This window comes from Lepisma saccharinum, chromosome 7, assembly GCF_977018435.1.
Source record: "Lepisma saccharinum chromosome 7, izLepSacc3.1, whole genome shotgun sequence".
In the NCBI taxonomy this organism is placed as follows: Eukaryota; Metazoa; Arthropoda; class Insecta; order Zygentoma; family Lepismatidae; genus Lepisma; species Lepisma saccharinum.
In genome coordinates this window covers 39,602,920-39,624,474 of record NC_139235.1, presented here as the reverse complement: position 1 = coordinate 39,624,474, position 21,555 = coordinate 39,602,920, and the positions used below count along the sequence as shown (strand labels likewise).

The window sequence follows — 21,555 nt, the reverse complement described above, 5'->3', positions numbered from 1 at the left end:
GTCTACAGTTCAGTACATTGAAAAACACAAATTTAAACATATTATTACCAGGGATCATTTCATGCAAATCTTAAGCTAGTTATAAAAAAATTAGGAACACTTGCGCAATATTCTTTTACTGTATTTGTATGGTTCTTATCGTAGGTGTAACACAGATATTATCTTGGGGGTGCCCAATTCATTGATGAAATGTCGGTGAGAATGCATTGCATGGGTGGGTGCGTGTACTCTTGTCTGTCTGAAGTAGTAGTAATAAATACATGTATCTGCAGATATAATATGAGTCTTAAATAAATGACCACACTGCGAGCGAAACGAGCAAGAAATTTTTTAGAAGTATTCATTTGTAAACTGATAATGCATATTATTAATTAAACATAGTGACAATACTTTCATTTCACAGTATCCCACCATGTGTACTCTTTACAATCTTGCTTTGCTCGTTCGGTGTCCTCTTTACCTCAGCACATGCCCCCTGCCTGCTCCTGTTCTAGCTTCAGTTAGAAAATATGCATATATATAATTTTAAAAGTTATATGTTGCGAGTGTGTTCCAAATGCTGTTGGTGTTTTCAAATCTCTGTTTAAACAATAAATACAAACTGAAATAAAATAATGAAACTCTAGAGCATGGCCATGAAGACTTTAAAATATAGTGGGAAGTTGAAATGCACCTTTGATAGACATCTGGTATTGCTTTTGAATGAAATCGGTCAAGGAATTTCATATTGAAGTCTTATACGAGAACGAGACTCTAGGGAATTGTGCCTCTTTGCCTTAAAAGAAAACTAAATAACATGTGCAAATAAACGCATGGCATGTTAGCTGCAAAGGGAAGGCAAGGAATTTTCACTTCTAATTTCAGGTAATGCTTTATTTTGAATTATTTAAAAATTGAATAGCATTTATTTCACTTTCCAACACAAATAGCACAATGAAACAAGCATTTTTTTTCTCTCCACGTTTTCCAGCAGGCAGTGGCAAGCTCCGTCGTGTCCCCACTGGTGCGCCTATGGTCAGATATAAATTTGGGACTTAATGTAAACAAAATTTCTTTTTATGTTTAATTCCTTATACTTCCTTTGCTTTCTCTGAAAAGTTGGAAAAAATTAAATATGTCATTATGTCAGGGAAGACTAGATAAAAAGAGGAAGACAATTTTTACTAAATCTATATCTATGCCAACTGGCAATAACTTTAATAGGGTGCCAGTATTTTCACTTTTCTATTTATATATGTTTTGTTTGTTCTGCAGCCCATTTGTCCTTTGCGCCCAGGCAAATCCCGCGCGACCTCCCCCCCTTTACAACTCTCTTTCTAATTTCTTATAAAATATAATTTCTTTTACAAAGGTAAGAACTCTTAGAGCCACAAAAATGGTCACACACATCGACTATAGACGAATGAATCAATTAGGTTCTTCATGAAATACTTGCCGTTTTATATCGAATCCTCGGTCACTAAATTTTATATTGGTAATTTATGAATATCCGTTGGCATAAATTATACCTACATATAGTGTCACTGCCTTTCTACTCGCCACTTTCGGTTTCTTTCTGTCTGGTTTCAATTTCTCTATCTTCTTCAGCCAATTTTGCAGTAAAGTTTTAGACATTGACATAAGCAGAACGACAACACACGAAATGAGATGCTACACTGAGACTGACCTAAGGCATTTATTTGACTGTTCTCTTCTCTACCACTTCAAAATCATCCATCTCGCCCAAGTTACAGAAAATAGTGTTGCTAACCACAGTAAAACAATTCACTATAAGGAGTCAAACCCGTATCTTTTAATTTCTTCCCTTACTTTTATCTTACATTTTTCACATGAAAGAATCATGGACGTCCGCAGGATTTTTTCCAGGGATAAGGAAGGTATTTTTTCCAGGGTAGGCAAACAAGGCACATTTTCCCAAATAATAGTATTGTTCCCTCCAAAAACATTGCTTAAATTTGAATTTATCACATTCATGCAATAAATTAACGCATATTATTATGGCTGAAATGAAATTATATGTCAAAAATATATAATTTTTGGTTGACTTTCATATTCCGGGGGCCTTCCGGACGCCCATGGAAAGTTTGAAAGGAAAATGAAACGAAATGTAAATTTCATTGACTCAGTGGTTGAATTTACAAACCTGTAACGTATTTAAGAAATACCAACACTGTGTGCGGTATGTGCTCCCTAGAAGGAAGGCTAGAGGTCAGTTTGACATTTTCCAGATGGCAGTGTCCCTTCCAGTGGCGCAGGAACGTTTTTCATTTGGGGGGGGTACAAAATTCAGCGTCCCATATATATAAACACACATACTACTGCACCTAGAAATACATTTCGGGGGGTCCAACCAAGTGTTGCAATAATAATAATAATAATAATAATAATAAAAATTATGTTTAATTAAATTAAAATATTAATTAAATATGTAAGTTAATTAATATTGTATTGTTGTTATTACGTGAATAGTTAAAATATAGTAAAAGAATAGAGATGTAACAGCATCTAGCTTGCATGTAGTTAAGATCGCCAAGATTTGCATAAAAACAACTGCCCTGGCAAGGAATTTAATGTCAAATAGAAAAATAATTGAATATTTATTGAATAAGAAACAAAAGTTAGATCCAATTAACGAAAAGTACAGTTTCTGATTAATATTTTATGGATATTATCATTAGTTGTGTGCATAAATCTTTGGAACCTTTCAGAGCCGTATGAGCCAAATTCATTGCCTTCCAATAAGTTCAGCGGAAATAACCATCGATTATATAACAAATGCTAAACAATTATATTTTGATTATTTACTTTTACTTCTTGGTAAATCTTTCGGGGAAGTGTCCGGACCCCCTCCTAAATACGTCCTTGATACTTAAGAATAATGTGAAGACATGGGAAATATTCTATTTTAGAACAGCACACACGAATGTCCTGTTATTTAATGCAAAATTTGCATACCTATTTTTTCTTTGTTTTTCTTAGAATTTATGTTTTTTTAAACAGATTTTAAAACCAGATAACAATTCTGAAACATATATAGCTCTGGACTTCGTTCTGGGCTTATTTGAATTTAACGGAACGGAAACTCAGGAGTTCGAAATGTGAAAATTGCGAACAATGATACATCTATTCATTTTAATGCAGGTTGAGATTAAAAGGGGTGAGGAGGATCTTGAGCCACCCCAACCAGGAATAATCATCTCCCACCCACTGGATATAGAAACCACATTTTTGAATATATCATACTTATAGAGTTCCACTTGAGTTCATTCTAATTTTAAATTCCCATAGCTACGCATAAAAATATCTTTAAACAATTTATGGCAGATGTGTACCACATCCAATGTATTTTAGAAGCCATGTATTTGGTATTTACTCAGACATCTATAGGGCGTTGTATTAAAAAAAGAAAAAAACTGAGTTGAGATGGTTCCCGATCAACTCGTAAAAAGTCTAACTTTGAAATATTTGTGAAACATTTGACAAAGCATTTATCTGTTATATAATTAGCTGTACCTAATAACACTCTTCAAGCACTGAAAGTACTATCATTACATATACAAAACCGAAATCCTGGAGATGTCAGAGGAAGCAAGGAAAGGCATACGCTCAAAAGTTTTTTTTTCTTTTTCATTTCAATCTTTCGGGCCTCCCCCATGGCGCAGTGGTAGCGTCATTGCCTTGCAATGAAGGGGTCCCGGGTTCGATACCCGGTGGAGGCACAAGTGGTTCGGATCCCACTTTAAACTGTAGGTCCAGTGCCGATTAGCCTTACTGTGCATAAAGTGGACTTAAAACACCAACCCAACCCAACTCATTTCAATCTTTGGTGGTCAATATGAAGAACCGCCCAAGGTTTCTTTTCGTATAGAGTAGTATTAAATGCAGATACATGCGTGTGTTTTAGGGTGACATGTCAATTTCTCGTTTATGTGAAAAGGTAAACTTTAATGTAAGCAAAAGCATGTGCACCTCACAGTTAAAGATTTTCGCATCTACAAAGAAAATCCAAGACACATTCATTCCCACCTCGCTGGCCTCCGTAGCGGAGGGGTTAGCATAGCGCGCTTTGACGCCAGAGGTCCCAGGTTGGGCATGTGAGTGTTCATCAATTTCATCATATCATCACCCATCCTCATCTTTGCGATTAGCCAAAAGTGGCAGATATGCGAAGTAAAATAAACCAAATACATCAATCAAACATTCCCATCTCACTCAAAGACCTTGCGAATTCAATCCAAAATCTACCAATAGAACCTGCAGTGAGTTTAATTTATCTCGTGCAGTCATCTGACTAATGTAATTTTCTTACAGTTTAACTTTAGGGTATAACTTAAAATGGCGTTGTGTTTGTGTTGTATTCGATACAAAAATTAGATTTTAAGTGATTAATGTCCAATTATAAGTATACCTAATACATAGGTAAAAATAATTCCCTCCCCCCCCCTCCTCTGATAATATCGCAAATTGAACCCTGTTTAAATGTCTAGGAAAAATTTCATTTCACCTAGGAATGATATCGCGAAGCGATGAGTCGAGGATTGTCACAGCCTCATCTCGTCTCCTGTGTGGCGAGGTCCTTCTCGTTCATGTTTGTGTTTATTTTTGTTTCGGTTTCCACTCAGAAGTTATTAAAACTTATTCTAGATTCACTTCATGCTCAGATAGGGTAATCGCGACTCTATTTTCAAAATCTCTTATTAATATATAGTAGGTTTAAGTATACTTTTTCCGAACACCCTCTTACAAAGTTATGATAAATATGGGTGAGGTTCAGCAGTACATTGTACCCCCAAGTTGGTCTGTAGTGTCTCGTCTCGTTCGTGTAAGTATTTTGTTTTGGAAAATTCCATTTTAAATATTCAAAAGAAAATGGGATCAGTCATATACTCTTCTGATGAAGATTTGTATCTTACCCCCACCCCCACCCCTTACGCAAAGGAGCATTCGTCTGAAGTGTGATTGTCTGAGAGCAAATCTGATTCCATCGTTCCACACATTTTCATCCCTTAAAGAGGTTTCCAAGAAGTTAGGTCAATGAACTAACTAGTAGCAACCACAATGTAGTAGAATAAGTTTACAATGGTTTCAATTTCTGTGGTAAGGAAGATAATGCTTAGGCCTATAAGTTATTAACAATATACAGTAGACTCGCGATTATCCGAGCTAATTGGGACCGAGATTGCCTCGGATACGGAAAAACTAGGATAATACGGAGATAATGTGCTAATAGGTCGTAAATGACGAAACAACACTTAAAACTGTATCGTAATTATTTATTACTAGTACAACATAAATGAGAAGATTACTTTTTCCGCTTAGAATAGGCCTACAGAGACTTAAACACCATCGTAACAATCGGATACACCGACAATGTAACGAACACGTGCTGCGCGGACGGTGACTTGACTACATAAACAAACAGGGGGTTGCGTTATGAAGCGCGATGTTTTCCAACCACTCCCTCGGTTAACCCGGAGCCTCGGTTAATCGGGACTTGGTTAATCGCGAGTATACTGTACACTTTTTTATTGGGTGAACTTAAAATAGGTTATTTCACCTTGCGTCTGGTGTCAAATTAACAATAGGGGTACAGGGGGTACAACTCGATTTACGGATTTAGGGGGTACAGTACCCCCCCTTCAAAACTTTAGGGGGGTACAATGTACCCCTGTACCCCCCTGTTCCTGCGCCACTGGTCCCTTCCCTAGTGAAGCCTTGTCAAAGGAGCTGGTGTTCCCAGAAAATCACCACGCTGAACATTCCACCCTCCTTCTTTGACACTTTGGTTGTAGTTGATCGAAAGGTCCATTGGACTTCGCTTTTTGTAGAGCTACAAATGGTTCCTTTATGTTGAAGTATTGTTATTCTATTGTTGATATAAAAATCCATATTTACACCCCCCTGCAGGGGGGTGTTGCACTTTTCTGCTTGGGGGTGTTCGTCAAAATTTGGGAGGGTGTTAGGGGTGTGTGGATAAATTACTGAACTAAGTGTGCGAATTAACGGGGGAAGGGGGGAGGGAAAAATTTTATCACCGGCAAAGGATAATTATTTTTATCCCTGCCAGGGATGTTTTTATCCCCCCAGTGGCGGCGATTAGGGGGACGAGGGTGCAGTTCCCCCCAAATGTTCACCACTTTTGCCCCCTTCACTATGCTAAACCTTATATACAAAGGGAAATATACTGTGGATTCCAATCGCCGCCACTGCCCCCTTAAAGAAATGGGATTGAAAGCATACAGTATACCACTTATTAACTATGCAACAAACAAACAAGCCCCCGTGGCGGAGTGGTTAGCACATCGCGCTACGACGCCATAGGTCCCGGATTCGAATCCTAGCCTGGGCATGGCTAATCATCAATTTCATCATATCATCACTCATCCCCATCTTCGCAAATTAGCCAAAAGTGGAACAAAAAGCGAAGTAAAATAAAGCAAATCAATCAATCAAACAAACAAACAAAATCATTCGTGTCCATTCATGGTCCAGTCATCAAAAAATTCCGTCACAAAGTATGCAGCCTTGTTGATTAAAGATGGGCACCATTCTGAAACTGACTAGCCTTGCTAAGCCGAGACGGCAGTACTTTTTTTCACGTACGTTTTCATAGCATAGTGTTGATATTTTACAAGTATTAAAGTGTTCACAAGTTACTTGAATGAAGATTAGATGGCAAGTTTGAACTCGCATGCAACACTTCCGGGAACCTTTCCTGGCAACACTGGCAGCAAGTGTGGTATGTAATTAAATGCCTTAACAGTGTGTGGCCGTGTTTAAATTATACGAAACAGGCAACCTGAGCTGCCTTTGCAAGATAAGGTATCTAATCATGAGCATGCCACCAACATACCAAACCAACCTTATCTCTTGTGTGTGCATAGGGATTCAATACCACCTAATACAGGATGCCTCAAAAGTCTGTAACACGCTGCAAAACAATTCTAAACTCTGGAAGGCTTGTGATGATGAAGTTGAAGATGAAATCATGAAGGAATATCTTGTAAATGAACTCTATATCAACAGATGGCGTTAGTGACTCTTAATAGGACACGCGGAAGGGGGGCAAGGGGGCCACCACCCTCCTGGAAAATAAATGTCAACCTAAAATTAAAACAAAATTCAGTCACAGTAATTTATGTTAACATATGCGGGAACATAATAACTAGTAGACTGAAGTAGTGTTATTTTAAGGGCTAACGCTGTTATGGGGTGGGGAAATAAGCCTCGTTTTCCCGTTGAAAAAAATGCCTTGTTTGTCACTCCCTGGAAAAAATCCTGCGGACGTCCATTGAACGCTCATCGAACTAACAATTGAACGACGTGGACGTGACAAAAGAAAAAGGGGGAGGAAAGGGGGAAAATGCCCGTAAGTACCCAATGATTTCAGACTGGTTTGATTGATTAATTGATTTGGTTAATTTTACTTCGCTTTTCTGTCACTTTCGGCTAATCGCAAAGATGAGGATGAGTGATGATACGATGAAATTGATGAAGGGACACTCACAAAGAACGCACATACTCAGGCCGGGATTCGAACCAGGAACCCCTGGCGTCGTAGCGTGATGTGCTAGCCACTACGGCGCGGAAGCCGGTGACACACTGGGTGAACCACAAAGACTCTCTAGGAAGGACATTGCTGAGAAAATTCCGTTTAAATGTGTCGTCAATCATAAAAACGAGAAAATTTGTTTACCTTATTGACACCACCTCCGCAATCTGTGACGGTTTATTAAGTGACACGTTGTAGTATGTTTTCCTTCCGCCTACACTCAAGGCAGATAATTATAAATCGACACGAGAATGAGAACAAAACATGCAATTCGAGACGTGACCGAGATTCTGTCAAGTCTTTTCTCGATACCATCCATTCTATACCTATCTGCATTTCCCATTATTCCAACTTAAGCCCCCGACTATGTAGTTCGTTACGCTAACGGAGTCTGAAGTTACGCAATCAAAAGTAAAAATAATTGTAACGTAACTAGTTACTTTTCAAAATAAGTAACTAAAACTCCGTTACTTTTTTCATGTAACAAGTAACAAAATTAACGATTTACTTTTACAGTTACTTTTCTGCACGTTTCAATAATTTTAAAAAATACAAACAAAAATTATAATCTTTATATATACAGGGTGGCGCATATTGTATCTACCAATATAAGTTGGCAACCCTGTCGGAACACAGGTGCGCATGCGCAGAAGTTTCCCATGCTTAGGCAGCTGCAAGTCTCGCAATTAGTCTGCCATGGAACGTTGGCAGTAGGGGCGTTCATCCGAACGGGTCCCATTCGGGATACGCAGTAGGTACTGCACTGGGAAGCATCAGGGCGCCAGAGAATCCACCTCCTTCGACCTGAAGACTTCTGTTTCTGCACGCTGCCATTGGCTCTCTATTGTGTGACCCATCGTATCATGTTGTGACGCTCTGGCACTGGTTGATTGCGACCCTCATTGGGCCTTCGTCGCAGTGTCTCTACTGCCACGATTCGTGTCTGAACCGGCCAACGTTCCATGGCAGACTTATTGCGAGACTTGCAGCTGCCTAAGCATGGGAAATTTCTGCGCATGCGCACCTGCGTTCCGACAGGGTTGCCAACTTATATTGGTAGATACAATATGCGCCACCCTATAGATTAAACAAAAACAACAACAATTGTTTCATGTGAGGGACTCCCCGATGGCGTAGTGGTAACGTCGTCGCCTTGTAATCAAGGAGTTCGGTGGATGCACACTGGTTCGGATCGCACTTTAAACTGTAGGTTCAGTCCCGATTAGCCTACATGTGCATAAAGTGGATTTTAAACAATAATTCGATAAATTGTTTTATGTGGTGCAATTGTTTCATGGAAAAAAGGGGTACCGGGTTCGATTCCCGGTGGAAGCACATAGTGGTTCGGATTCCACTTTAAACTGTGGGTCCAGTCCGGATTAGCCTTACTGTGCATAAAGTGGACTTAAAACACCAAATCAATCCAATGTTTCATGGAAAAGTTGTTTTTTTAATTTTCTTGTCTCTATATTTTAATATTTAACACGACAATTATTAAAATTTAATGAAAATTGATGTTCAATTTAGATTATCATCAGTGAAGAAAATGAAACAGTTCGCTTTTAGCACATGCATGCAACACGTTCTTAGAGAGAATTGACACGGACGCGACAGGCGACACACGTGTCGCTTGAGGAATTAACAAATCGAACGCAGGCTTGTGAGGCCGGCCTTATCGCTACGGTGTCAAATGTCGCTGCTGATTGGCTCGTTCCAAAGCGACGCTTGTCGCTTCGGTGTGAATTCTCCCTTAGAGTTAGGTTTTTAGGCAAATCAACTGTAGTAAAGTTCCAAACACTATGAACTACTCCGCAACAGAACCCATAATCCTCACCCTCTGGACATGTAAAAATTGCTTATTTTCTCTTGTCGATTTTTTAAATGGTTACCTCGGTCTCGTCTGGCATTTCGAAACGAGACCGAGACGAATCCCGGTACCACATGATCGGAAACGAACTCTGGCGAAGAGCAGAGTAAACAAAGTGGACATAGGCGTCGGTAATTTGGGATAATCTTATCTCCTGGTTGTCAGCATTGTTTGTATGGGAGGTTACACCCTGGAGAGATGGAAGGATAAAATGAAAGCGAGAGGATTAAGCTTAAAGCGGAATAAAGGCTCGGTGGTAGAGATCACAGGGAAACTCATGAAGAAGCCTTCCGCCAGGCCCGTAGCCAGAATTTTATTTCGGGGGGAGGCGGGTTTCATCCTTTATCAGCACGGGCGTCGCCAGAAATATTTATAGAGGGGGGGTCAGGCCATACATAAAACTTGATCAGTACAAATAATGATGACAATAATAATTATTGTTATTTTACAATAATAACTTTTATATGTTATAAAATTATACCAATTTCAATCCAAATTTATTGTATTTATTACATAAATGGAGAGATTTGCTATTTTATACACCGTATTAGTGAATATCTAACACAATTGTTGTCCATTATTTTTCTTATATTTTGTACAGTTAGTGCACTGAAAATCATATTAACTTTTACAAAATCGTTCAAAAAAAGGCTTTAACACTTAGTAGTATTTTACTCATAAAGTTTATATTCTGTGACCTCTCACAAAGAAAACTATAAGTTTTGGAAGCTGTGGATCCATTTATTCTTTGGATTAAATGATAGAATATAAAAATAAAACCTGGTTCCTCTATTATACACTAAACCTTTTTCTATGTAATGCAGTTTTTACTGTGGTTATAACTTTATTTCTGTTATTAACAATAAAAATAACATTTGAATTAGATATTTGTAGGATTTCGTGAGGGGGCTGCAGCCTCCTTAGCCCTCCCTTTGGCTACGTGTCTGCCTTGCTCCATCCGCATAGCTTACGTGAATACGCTAGGTGGTAGAGCAGCATTTGCTGGATCTCGCCCTAGAATAAAGTCTATTGAATTGAATGGAAAAAAACAACACACAGCAGTGGCGTACCGCAGTTCTCTGGGGCCCCCCTGCAAGTAAAATATTGGGGGCCCCTTAGTGACAAAAAAATTATGATGCCAGAGTGAGACGGACGTACAATAGTTAGCTAGTCCACAAAATGAACTTACAAATTTACACAAAATAATGGCCACCTTTAACTCACACGGTGTACCCTGCGTGGCAGAGTACGCGATGGCCCTTAGGGCAAAGAGTAATTGCCCCTGGACTCCACCTCCTACTGAGTTTGTGGGCCCCTTCGAATTCAAATGTAACAGGTGTAGATAATGTGGGAAATTCATTTCAGCTCTTATTTCAATATGAAAAGGCTTGGGCCCCCTTGACAATATTTAGTGTGAAATTACATTTTCAATATCACGTATAAAACTAACATTAGCGGTAAAAGGTCATGCATTACCAAGTTCGATGTTTATTGTGTAGTAATATGACATCGACCGGTTGAGCAACTGAATCTTTCTACTGGATTCATAACTGTAGACAATTGACACACTACACTGCGTTTACGACAAACTGCGTAGCTATAAAGGTATGAGATTAGGGATATTTTCCTATCGATTTCTATCTGCGGAGCAAGTAAGTTAATTCTACATTTCGGAGGGGACCCACCTTACAAGTTACCCGGGCCACCCTGGCTGAGACAATACACCCCACTGCTTATTATCGCAGACGTCGTCATATGATGTTACTGGGAATCAAATTTCTGTTTCTTTTCGTAAATCGATTTTTTTATAACCGACACTCTCTGTGGAATTTCTGCAATTATATAATATTTCAGGAGCACATTGTGGGCCCCATACACCTCGGGGCCCCCATGCATTGCGGGGGTTGCGGGGGCGGCCGCTGCGCCACTGATACACAAGCAAGATTTGAATGTGCTGCACGAGATCGTGACCTTTAAAGGAACAAAGGATTGAATAACGGATGAATCGTGAGATTTACTTAGAACACGAAGAACGAGTTGAAAATATCTGATTCGTTTACGTTCTAGTATGATTTTTATTTGATTTTTGTCATTTAGCGTTTCTTTTCTGCCTCTTTTGGTTAATCGCGACGATGAGGATGAGTGATGATGAAATTGGTGAAGGGACACTCACAAATAACACCCATGTCCAGGCTGGGATTCGAACCCGGGATTCGGCGTCGTAGGACGCTGTGCTAACCACTACACCACGGAGACCTGTACAGTCAACGAAGTTAAATAAGGTGTGTTTTATACAGCGTATATTGATACAAACAATTGTAGGTTGAATTGTATCTTATGCAAATATGTGAGTGTACGCTCACCTCACTTAGTACTCCGGCAGTTTGCTTCTTTATACAGCGTATTTACAGAAGCTACAATTCAACCTACAATTGTATCAATATACGCTGTATAAAACACATCTTGTTACTAAATTAGTTGTCCGTACAAATGCCTGTTCCCGTTCCCGTCTCGATTTATAAATATCTGTCTGTCTCGAAGCCAAGCCTCGTTCTCGTCTGGAAATATGTAGTACTATAAACAATACACACAGCATATCACCGCGATACACTTTCATAGCGTAGAGAGATAAAGATTACATATAATAAATAACAACTTTTCTTCACAACATTTTTCTGTTTGACGCCTTGTTTCGACGCTATAAGACCTCAGAAAACTGGATTTTTATCCTGAATATATATCCACAACCATGCAGCCAGTGGCGTAGCAAGGGGAAAGCGAAGTGGGCGACCGCACGGCGCCTCGCGCCTGAAGGGGAGTCGTGTCGGGATTGATACGAAAAATATAATACATAGAAGTGAGAAAAATAAATGGAAAAGGCAAATTGTTGAGCCCAATAAAATTACATTCTATTTTTATCTGGCTTTAAATTCTAGTTAAACGTTATGTACGTCAAATCAGGGGCGTAACATACATGCTGGCGGCCCCTAAGCTTAAAGGGGCCCTAGCAAAGTAAATATTATTGTCCTATTTCTCATTTGAAACGTTTACGCAAAAATTCACGCTAACTTGCTTGGACATTTTTACTCATTTATTATTTTCTTGTATAAAGAGCACATTGTCTTGAATTTTCTTCTTTCTCTTGACCTTGCACTCCCAAATTTAATATTTTAACAATAAAAAACCTCCAACTGCCACGAAGCAAGTGCAAGGCATTTAAATGCTTGCGTTGTTTTCAACCCGAGGAGGACTGCGTAACATTAGCAGTTCTTCCTACCTTCCTACAGCTTCAGAGTTCAGCTTCCGGGACAGAGAAATACATTTTCAGGTTGAATTAAATTATTAAATATCACTTTCGTCAGTAATTTGTTATTATTATTTAAATATGGTAATTTACTAACATATCCATGAAGATTTTGTATCGATTCAAATTAAGTATTATTGAGAAAAATTTATTGAGAAAATTTCAGATACAGCACGTAGCCATTTTACACTGAAATCAGTAACAATGAAAAGAACAAAAAAGAACAAAAATTAAAATAACAAAATATGAGAAAATATTAATATAAATAAGTCAATATAGCACAATTACATATTATTTAGCAACATATGTTCTGATGGTTGACCGAAAGGCGTACTCTGTGGAAAATACATCAGCACTTGATGGGAGGTCGTTATATTGAGTTTGAGTGGGAAGTCTCTGTGGAAGAGCGATCTTCTTTGAATTTCCAGTCTAGGCTTTTTTGTGTAAAATAAGATTTGTGTTGCGTGTTGTGCGCATAGGCACTCAAAAGTGGAATTCCTGGAGGAGCGTGTTGCAACGGATTTTGCCATTGACAATTTTGTAAAGATACCTGCTAAAATCATTCAGTAAAAGGCGCTGATAGGAAGTCTGTAAGTTTAGAAAGGACAGGAGATGTGGTGTTGAAAAATTGCGTAATGAGGGAACCCTGTAACGAACTATAGCAAGGAAAAAGTTAAGAACAGAATCGATTCTGGAGAGCTGAGTGGGACATGCCATGGACCAGACGGGAGAGCAGTATTCTATTATTTGGGAAATGAATGGTTTGAAGTACAAGGTGAGGGCTGAGATGTCACTAATTTCGGTGAAACGATACAGTAAACCTAAGAGACGCATAGCCTTTTTTGTCGTGCCTGTAATATATTCTTCAAATGTGAGTTTTTGGTCGAAAACAAGACCCAGGTCTTTATGACAGGATACTGCTTTGATGTTATTGCCAAAGATGGAGTAAGCTGACTTTAACAGGTTCTTTTTGAGAGAGATGGTGAGAGTAGTACATTTTTCAGTATTTAATGTAAGTTTCCATGTCAGCCAACATGAAAAAACGTTTTTATGTCATTCTGCAGAAGATGAGTATCGTTGGAAGTGGAGATCTGCCTGAAAATCTTACAGTCACCTGCGAAAAGATTTCACATTTAAATAATGGATGGGGGCCTCGCATTCTAATCTCGCCCAGGGCGATTTGTTGCTACGCCACTGCATGCAGCACAGTCGAGCGCGATAATTAGTTAAGGCTAGATCACGTCACCGAAGTCCACAGGTTCGAATCCCGGCCAGACAATGGATGTTATTTTGTGAGTGTCCCTTGATCGATTCCATGTCTGCACCAGATCATGACGTATCAAGGAACAACCACGGCACGAAAAGGATTAAATGCGAAAGTGATATTGAATAACGGATTAAACATGATGAGTTTTACTTAGACCAGCCGCCCTCCGTGCCGCAGTGGTTATCACAGCGCACTACGACGCAGGGGTCTTGAGTTCGAATCCCGGCCTGGGCGTGGGTGTTCATTGTGAGTTTCCCTTCATCAATTTCATCATATCATCACTCATACTCATCTTCGCGATTAACCAAAAGTGGCAGAAAAGCGAAATAAAATAAACAAAATCAATCAATCAATCTAGTCAAGTATGATGCGAGAAGAAATAACGTTGATCAAAGAATAAACGGAGACATACACAAAATAATTTACATTCAAGATACGCATCGGTGTGTGAGCATCCACAAAAGCATTCCGCCGGCCGGTGTGACGAGGATACGAAGCGAGTCTGCAATGACGTCACTCTCATGACGTCAGATGCCACACCTCCCCGAGCAGAGGAGTCTCGTATAAAGAGCCCGTCAGACGTTGCGACCAGACGCACGGGAGTTTAGTGATCCAGTTGCCATTGGAAACCAGTGAAATCCAGTAAGCAGCGAAATGTCATTCGAAGACGCCGGCAAGAGTCCAGGATTGCAAGTGTGGAGAATCGAGGTGAGTACATTTAATGCGTAAAAAACTTTAACTTCAAACTTGTCATTGTGTTCAAAGGGACCTTGAAAACAACAGAAATGAGCAGCGGCATCGTAGTTCGTGTTCATCGAAACACAAGATCTTGTTTTCACACGCCAAAGTACCGCTTGCGTTTCTTTTTTCGGTATAATGGAACTCTATCGGATTAATCTCATCGTCGAACAGCTTCTAGTTTGAAAACAACGAATAGGTCAAGAACGATGCAACAGTTGTGTGTCGTCTTGTACGATGACGTACCACGAACATTGCTTCGAAATGTCAAGTTCGCCAAAATTTAAAAAAGGGCAAGAAAAGTACGATGCAAAGTTATCTTCGTGTCAACAGTTATATATTGTTTTGTAGTTGATTTTACAAATTTTTAACAAGTTTTGTAACGGTGTTTGTGGATACATTAAACAGACATGTATATGTTGCAAAGGAAAGCCTTCATTATATACATTGTTGTATCCTTACCTGCATCGAAAAGTCGATAAAAAATTCTAAGGTGAGAAAAATATTTTGCGTTCAAAAAGTTCATTCATTAAATTTGAAATGCGCAAATACAAAACTAATACTTATGGCCAATATAACCGTCAGTAATATGAGTAAGAAACATAGTACGTAACATGAATATTTTTCTTTAAAAAACTCTTGTTTTGCACTTTTACTGTTCAAATAACGGGAGTATGTAATAAGAAATGTGCGAGAAACGGGTCAATTTTCTGAGAATTTTTGACAGCTGGCCCCTTTGGCAAACAACGAATTTGTTAAGCAACTCTTGGATGCATTTTCCAAGCCGTAAAAATCGACAATTTCGAAAACTGGGAAAAAGGACTGTAAACATATTTTAATAATTACATTTTAATGCAGGATGTAAGAAGTGGTGTAAGCCTTCCTGGCGGGATGGTTAACGTAAAGCGTTACGAAGCCAGAGGTGCTAGGTTCGAACCATGTGTTTGCCTCATCATCCATTTTATCCTCATCGTCGCGATTGTATCTAACTGCCCCTTATTTTTAAAGCTAATGTTTAATTCATTTATGTTAAATGTTTTCACAAAATGTTCTTCACGAGGGATCAGATCAGTGCCCTATAACTAGGGAAATAGTGATTGGGGCGGTCGATAATATATTGTAGTTACATTTAAATCTCAGATTAAGACTCTTCTTGATTTAAACGGAGAGCTTAACAAGCTACAAAGCCATAGATCCTAGGCTCTAATCCTGCTTTGTTAAAACACCTATCTACTTATATGTCAGAGTCCGCCTCCCCCGCCCCCCCCCCCCCCAGCCCTCACTACAGTGTCATCACAGACTATAGCCATATCCGAAATAATATGCGGCGAACTATTGTATGTTCGCTGTAAGATTGAAGTCAATGTAAACAAAGATACGTGGCTTGCGAGAAATCCTATTGGTTATTCGAATGGCAGCTCTGCTGAAATCTTGCGCGTAGGAATATAGGGCATGTGATAAAGCCATACAACTAAACGTAACTGCTGTATCGAAGTTCTGGGACCTTATATTATGAGGTGTACAGGTACGACCAATATATTTACAGTGTTTAGTTTACATTAATTTCATTCTTAGAATAGATGGAGATTAAAGTTTTCAACGTACTGACCAGAAGATCTACTACTTGTAACTGGGTAAAACTGTTCAGATGGTCGCATTAACGGAAGCTTTACGGGCAATGAGCTCGCAATAAATCTGGACCATTACACAGACTTTTAATTGTAATTGATTGCGGCTTCACGCTTAAGGGGAGCAGAGTTCGATGTCCAGCGAGGGTATGTTTCGTCGTGCCCCAATTATTTTTGCTACACTGAACACAAGATCCGAAAGCCAGTCGTGTGTATTCAAGTGCACTGAACTGGAAACCGATGAAACTTTAGTATTGCCTTAAAAATGGCGCAAGCCGGCTTTTACACTTACTGATGTTCGCTTTTTTAACCTTGCTTTATTAGGTCTTTACGTTGACACCGCAACTATATTTTAAATGGTGATATTGACTAAATTTTTAGCTGTAATAATTTATCGAGCACGACAAGATAATGTCTTGAAAGCAACTGAAATTTATGTTGCAGTGCGACTTCGAGAAAAGAGGAAGAACAAATAGGCGGAAAATAAAGTGTTTCTTATCAAAAATTCTAAAAAATAAAACATAACGCAACTCGAACTGAGCTACAGGCAAAAATCGAAAACCACAACCAGGTCACTTGAAAAAAACAATTCTTAACAATATTACTGACGAAAGAAAAACAACTGAAGCTGATATTTCTAGAGACTGCCACGAGCAGAGGAAAGTAAGTGCGGCGGCATCCCTTCCAGAGTAGAATTACAATAGCTCGCCTGTTGTATATCATAATAGCGGCTTCAATACTTAACATCCTGCGCTGAATATGACACTGCAAGAGTTAAGTGTTTTAGGTTTAAAGTAGGTTTTGAAAAGATGGGCTAAAGGGGTGCGCAAGCAACCATTTGCAACCCCTGGCGCCGCCCCTGCTACAAAGACAAACGCTTTCATAGTCCTGCACGACTCCCGCGAACCTTTATTTCACATAACGAAAGTCAGATCTGCGACTATTTTTTATTTTGTGAACTTCGTTTGGAAATTTAGAAGATTTCCAAGGAAGATACGGGGTTTCTCATGCTTTTATTGTGGGGAAGCCCATTTTGGTTTCTACCTTAATTTCACTGGGTGTGTGAGTGTGTGTATTCGACAAAAGTCTGATGCTTCGTTGAGACTTAATTGCACGAAACTGAAAGTTCAGAGATGTGCTTCTTCTCCACTGAGTTACCTAATCAAAGTTTCAAGTTTTAAAAATAATTTATCAGCCATGATATGTACATCTGATTCATTGTCGCACAAAAGAAAAGGGTGACTTAGCCTTAATCCCACACTTAACTATAATGGTATTCTTAATATCGGTTAAATAGGTTTCTGACTGCAAGCAACCAACTTCTAATGAAATGTGTATTTAATGTTTGTTGCTTTTATACGGTGTACTCATTGCGCCAATGTGCGATCGTAGAACTATGAATAAACCTCATTCTTTCAAATACAACATGACAAAGGTATGAGTGTATTCCTCAAGGGAAGGCCATGAGAACTGGAATGTTACGTCACTGCACGGCAGTTATCTTTCGTCTTCTTCGTCTCTTGCCCCTTCAGCGCGGTGCCTAGTCCCAAGAGAAAGCCGTCGATGACTCACCAACCCAGTAATGTCAGCTGCGGGTAAACCAGGACACGGGGAGAAATAGGCAGAACCGATGTGGGTGTCTGGTCTGCTACGATTCCTCAGACGCAGACAATGGATTTAGTGCATCTCTGTAGGAGAGCCAGATGTTACCGCAAAATTTTCGCGTTTGGTCTCGTTTTAGGAAAATTGAGTGTGGGCGAATGACTGGAGGGGAGACAGCACTCCCAATAAATGACGAAGTGTAACATTTTTAAAGGTGCGCTAAGCGGCGGAACCAGTGACGTATCTCGGTGATGGCAATACTCTATCCAATGACTATGTATATTACGTCATACGTTGACGCACAAGGGCTGATTCGGAACATGTTGGTCTGATACAAAAGTGGCTCGAATTAAAGGGCTATAAGTTCGATTCCACTGGGAAGGGAACTCTTTCTGGCTTCCCCTTTGTCCACTTATTCAGGTTGTGACCCTTAATGGCCCTTAAACACCGTCAAATTTCCACAGCTCGCTCAGACCCCGATTTAGGGAGGGTTTTACAACAGCTTGTGAAAAATTGCTTTGAATAGGGCACAGAATGGATATATTTAAAATGTAAAAACATTATGTATTACACACTAGTCATCTACCACAACTTGACCTGAATGTTTTTTTTACTGAAATTGCATACAGCGTGTACTGGTGCAGGAACATTGCACCTCTCGCTGTAATTTTTGGGAAGGGGTACAATACCCCGTAAATCCTTTGGTCCGAATTGTACCCCTTGTACCGTCCTTAAAAATTTGACGGAAGCAAGAGACTGCCGTTCAAAGAATCTCTTTTTTAGCAGTTAATCTCGAAAGAGTTTATTTTTCGCTACATTATCTCCCTCTGCTCTCGGAAAGTTTTTTGAGGAAGTAAAACTGATTAAAATGAGTGCAAGACGATGGAATTGTACACATTATTATAACGTCTTAAATAGCCATAATTTCTTTTAAAATTTTCCAAAAAAAATATGGATATTGCTTTTTATGTTGGCAGTACAAGGTATTGCAAATTCTACTTTCAAAATTGAACGCCGTGTGACCTGTTGTAAAATAGAATATATACTGTATAGGATGTCATTAAAATGGCGCCCGCGGACCACAAACATAGAGGACATCAAAACAAACAACTTGTGTCAGTACAAGTTCTGTCGTTAGTATGTCGGTTCGGCTCTATGAACGTTAAAAAAAACATAACTTGAAAGTTTAATTTGCACATACGAGAAATGAAATGTGGGTTAAGAGACGAAATTCAACAATACAAATTTTTGGTGCTCAAGAAATAACGCTAAGCAATATACAGTAGAGCGTCGATTATCCGAAGTAATTGCGGGACATGGGTGTTCGGAAAACTGGTTTGTTCGGATAATCGAACTGTACATGTTTATTTGCCAAAAAGAAGTACTGTACAGTAAATTTATTCATAAAAACAGGCATCTCTTTAAGTATGTATTACAAAGTAACGTACAAAGGCAACTTTAGTAGGAATATATAGTATGTGGTACAGTTTATTAAACAAAAATATGTACATATTACATACGCATTTTGCATGAACAATACACACAGTACACAAAATTAACGTTTAAAAAAATCCTTTATTTTGGTCTGTCTAAGCAAGCCTACACGCTTACGAGGAGCTAAGTCACGTACTTTTTTCATTACTACAGATATCTGAAAGTGAGCGAGTACACAGTTCGGTTAAGCATTCGTTCGGTTGACCGACGTTCGGATAATCGACGCTCTACTGTATATTGGCCGACGGCAATTTTTGGTTCCGCACCTGGACACGCTTGAGGAAAGGTTTAATTTCTTTTCCTTGTGCCTCAGTTTCCAGCACATCCTTTTAGATACGTAGTTTTTCCGCCTTTTTCATATCGTTGGTTTGCTTCCCGTTAGGTCACTGAACGCATGCCTTCCCTGTTTTACAACACATAATGTGGTTTCCAGTTTGTCATTTTTCGCAGAGTATGGATTTTTTTTTTTTTTTTTTTTTTTTTGCAACACTGGCACATGCCGTTTCAAGACAGGAAGAAGCGTCAGAGATACGATCAATGTGACATTGGGTTGCAAACATATGGGCGGCCAGAATCAACGTGAAAACTAGTGCCTATTTAATGACACCCTGTATACGTTGATTGATTGAGTTGGTGATTTAAGTCCACTTTATGAACGATAAGGCTAATCAGGACTGGACCTACAATTTAAAGTGGGATCCGAACCACCACGTGCCTCCACCGGGTATCGAACCCAGGACCCCTTGATTACAAGGCAACGATGCTACCACTGCGTCATCGGGGAGGCACTCGCTGTATACGTGTGTGTTTATGGAGGTTGAAGTATTTGATTCCCCATCCACTTCCAAACCAGAACCTTCCTGCGCCACTCATAAGTCATGGACCATGCCCAAATATTCACATGTGATCGCTTTATGTACTCTGCACTACATACGGTCTCGGGCTGGGATCTTCGTCCTTCGATTCCTTTGCATGCCACACGACAGGAAGAAGGAATTCCGCTGCTTTTCGCCCCTTCCTTTACTGACGGAAGTAAACTTCTTCGCTCACGAAGATTTAAGTCTTTCTTTTGGCATGTACGTCATATTATGTCCAACGGTGAGAATGTGATATGGGAGTCTTTTGTTTTTCAAGTAAGGATTGTACTGAGACGATATTTGGCTCTGTCTCGAGAATGAGAAAGCCTGTCTCAGCTTCGTCTAGTTGTCAGCGGGGCAGGTCTCGTTCTCAACGGGGCAAGTCTTGATCACGTGTTGATTACTTGCACATAAGGCAAGGCACTTAATATGTCAGAATAACTCTCTTAGTAAATTAATTCTAACTTGGGCAAACTTATGGGACTCAAGTCTGGAAATGGAGGAGCTTTTAGAAGAGCCTCTCTCTGTTTTACCGACCTCTGTCTCGTTTTAGTCTCTACTTTTAAACAGTGCTTTCGGTGTTGGCCACGAAATTGGTGACCCAGTGTCATAGTATAGTACAGAGACGAGCCTAAGCTCAAGAGGGATGTTACCGAGACTGCATTTTAAAACTCGACATGAGAACTACACCAGATGTCTGTAAAATTGAGGCGAGACAGACTCGCAGCCTCGTTCGAGAATTACTGTATGCGACTTCTTGAGACGTACCAAGCGGATATTTCCCCCCATTATTTATAGGTATGTCATATAGTATTTGTTTATTGTATTGCAAAGTTAATTCATTACTGGGAACTTGTGCAACATGATCACATGCATTCAGAACAAAATCTCATTTCTTGAGAGTTTTTAGTATCGAAACGAGGCGTGAAGCATAAAAATTTCGTCAAGAGAAAGTTTTTTGCCTTAATGACCTCTACACACTGCAAATGTTTGTACAGTGAGGTGCTGATGATCCTTACATGTTTTCGAAGACTGGGAACGAGATAGGCATTGAATAAAGAGCCCATTGAGGGCCCAGGCCTACCTACCGACTGCCGGCCTCCTACCCACTCATTCACCCGAGGTAGGAGTTCATCCAACCAGTTACGGGGTGACGTGTGGTCAGCACGACGAACCCGCCAGTCGTCGTTGTAGGTTTCCATGACCGGGTTACGCTACTCATTCGTAGCTCCCCAATTTCCTCACG

At 39.6% G+C, this 21,555-nt stretch overlaps 1 protein-coding gene across 2 annotated transcripts in view; it reads left to right on the top strand.

The window, feature by feature from the left end:
- The first annotated feature begins 14,541 nt into the window (after positions 1 to 14,541).
- Gel (Gelsolin) overlaps positions 14,542 to 21,555 on the top strand; it is a 136,053-nt gene continuing 129,039 nt past the window's right edge. For both annotated transcript variants that reach the window (XM_083125180.1, XM_083125181.1), the window contains exon 1: positions 14,542 to 14,698. In XM_083125180.1, coding sequence (XP_082981306.1) covers positions 14,645 to 14,698 — 54 coding nt within the window. In that variant the 5' untranslated portion in view covers positions 14,542 to 14,644. The remainder of the gene's footprint in view (positions 14,699 to 21,555) is intronic.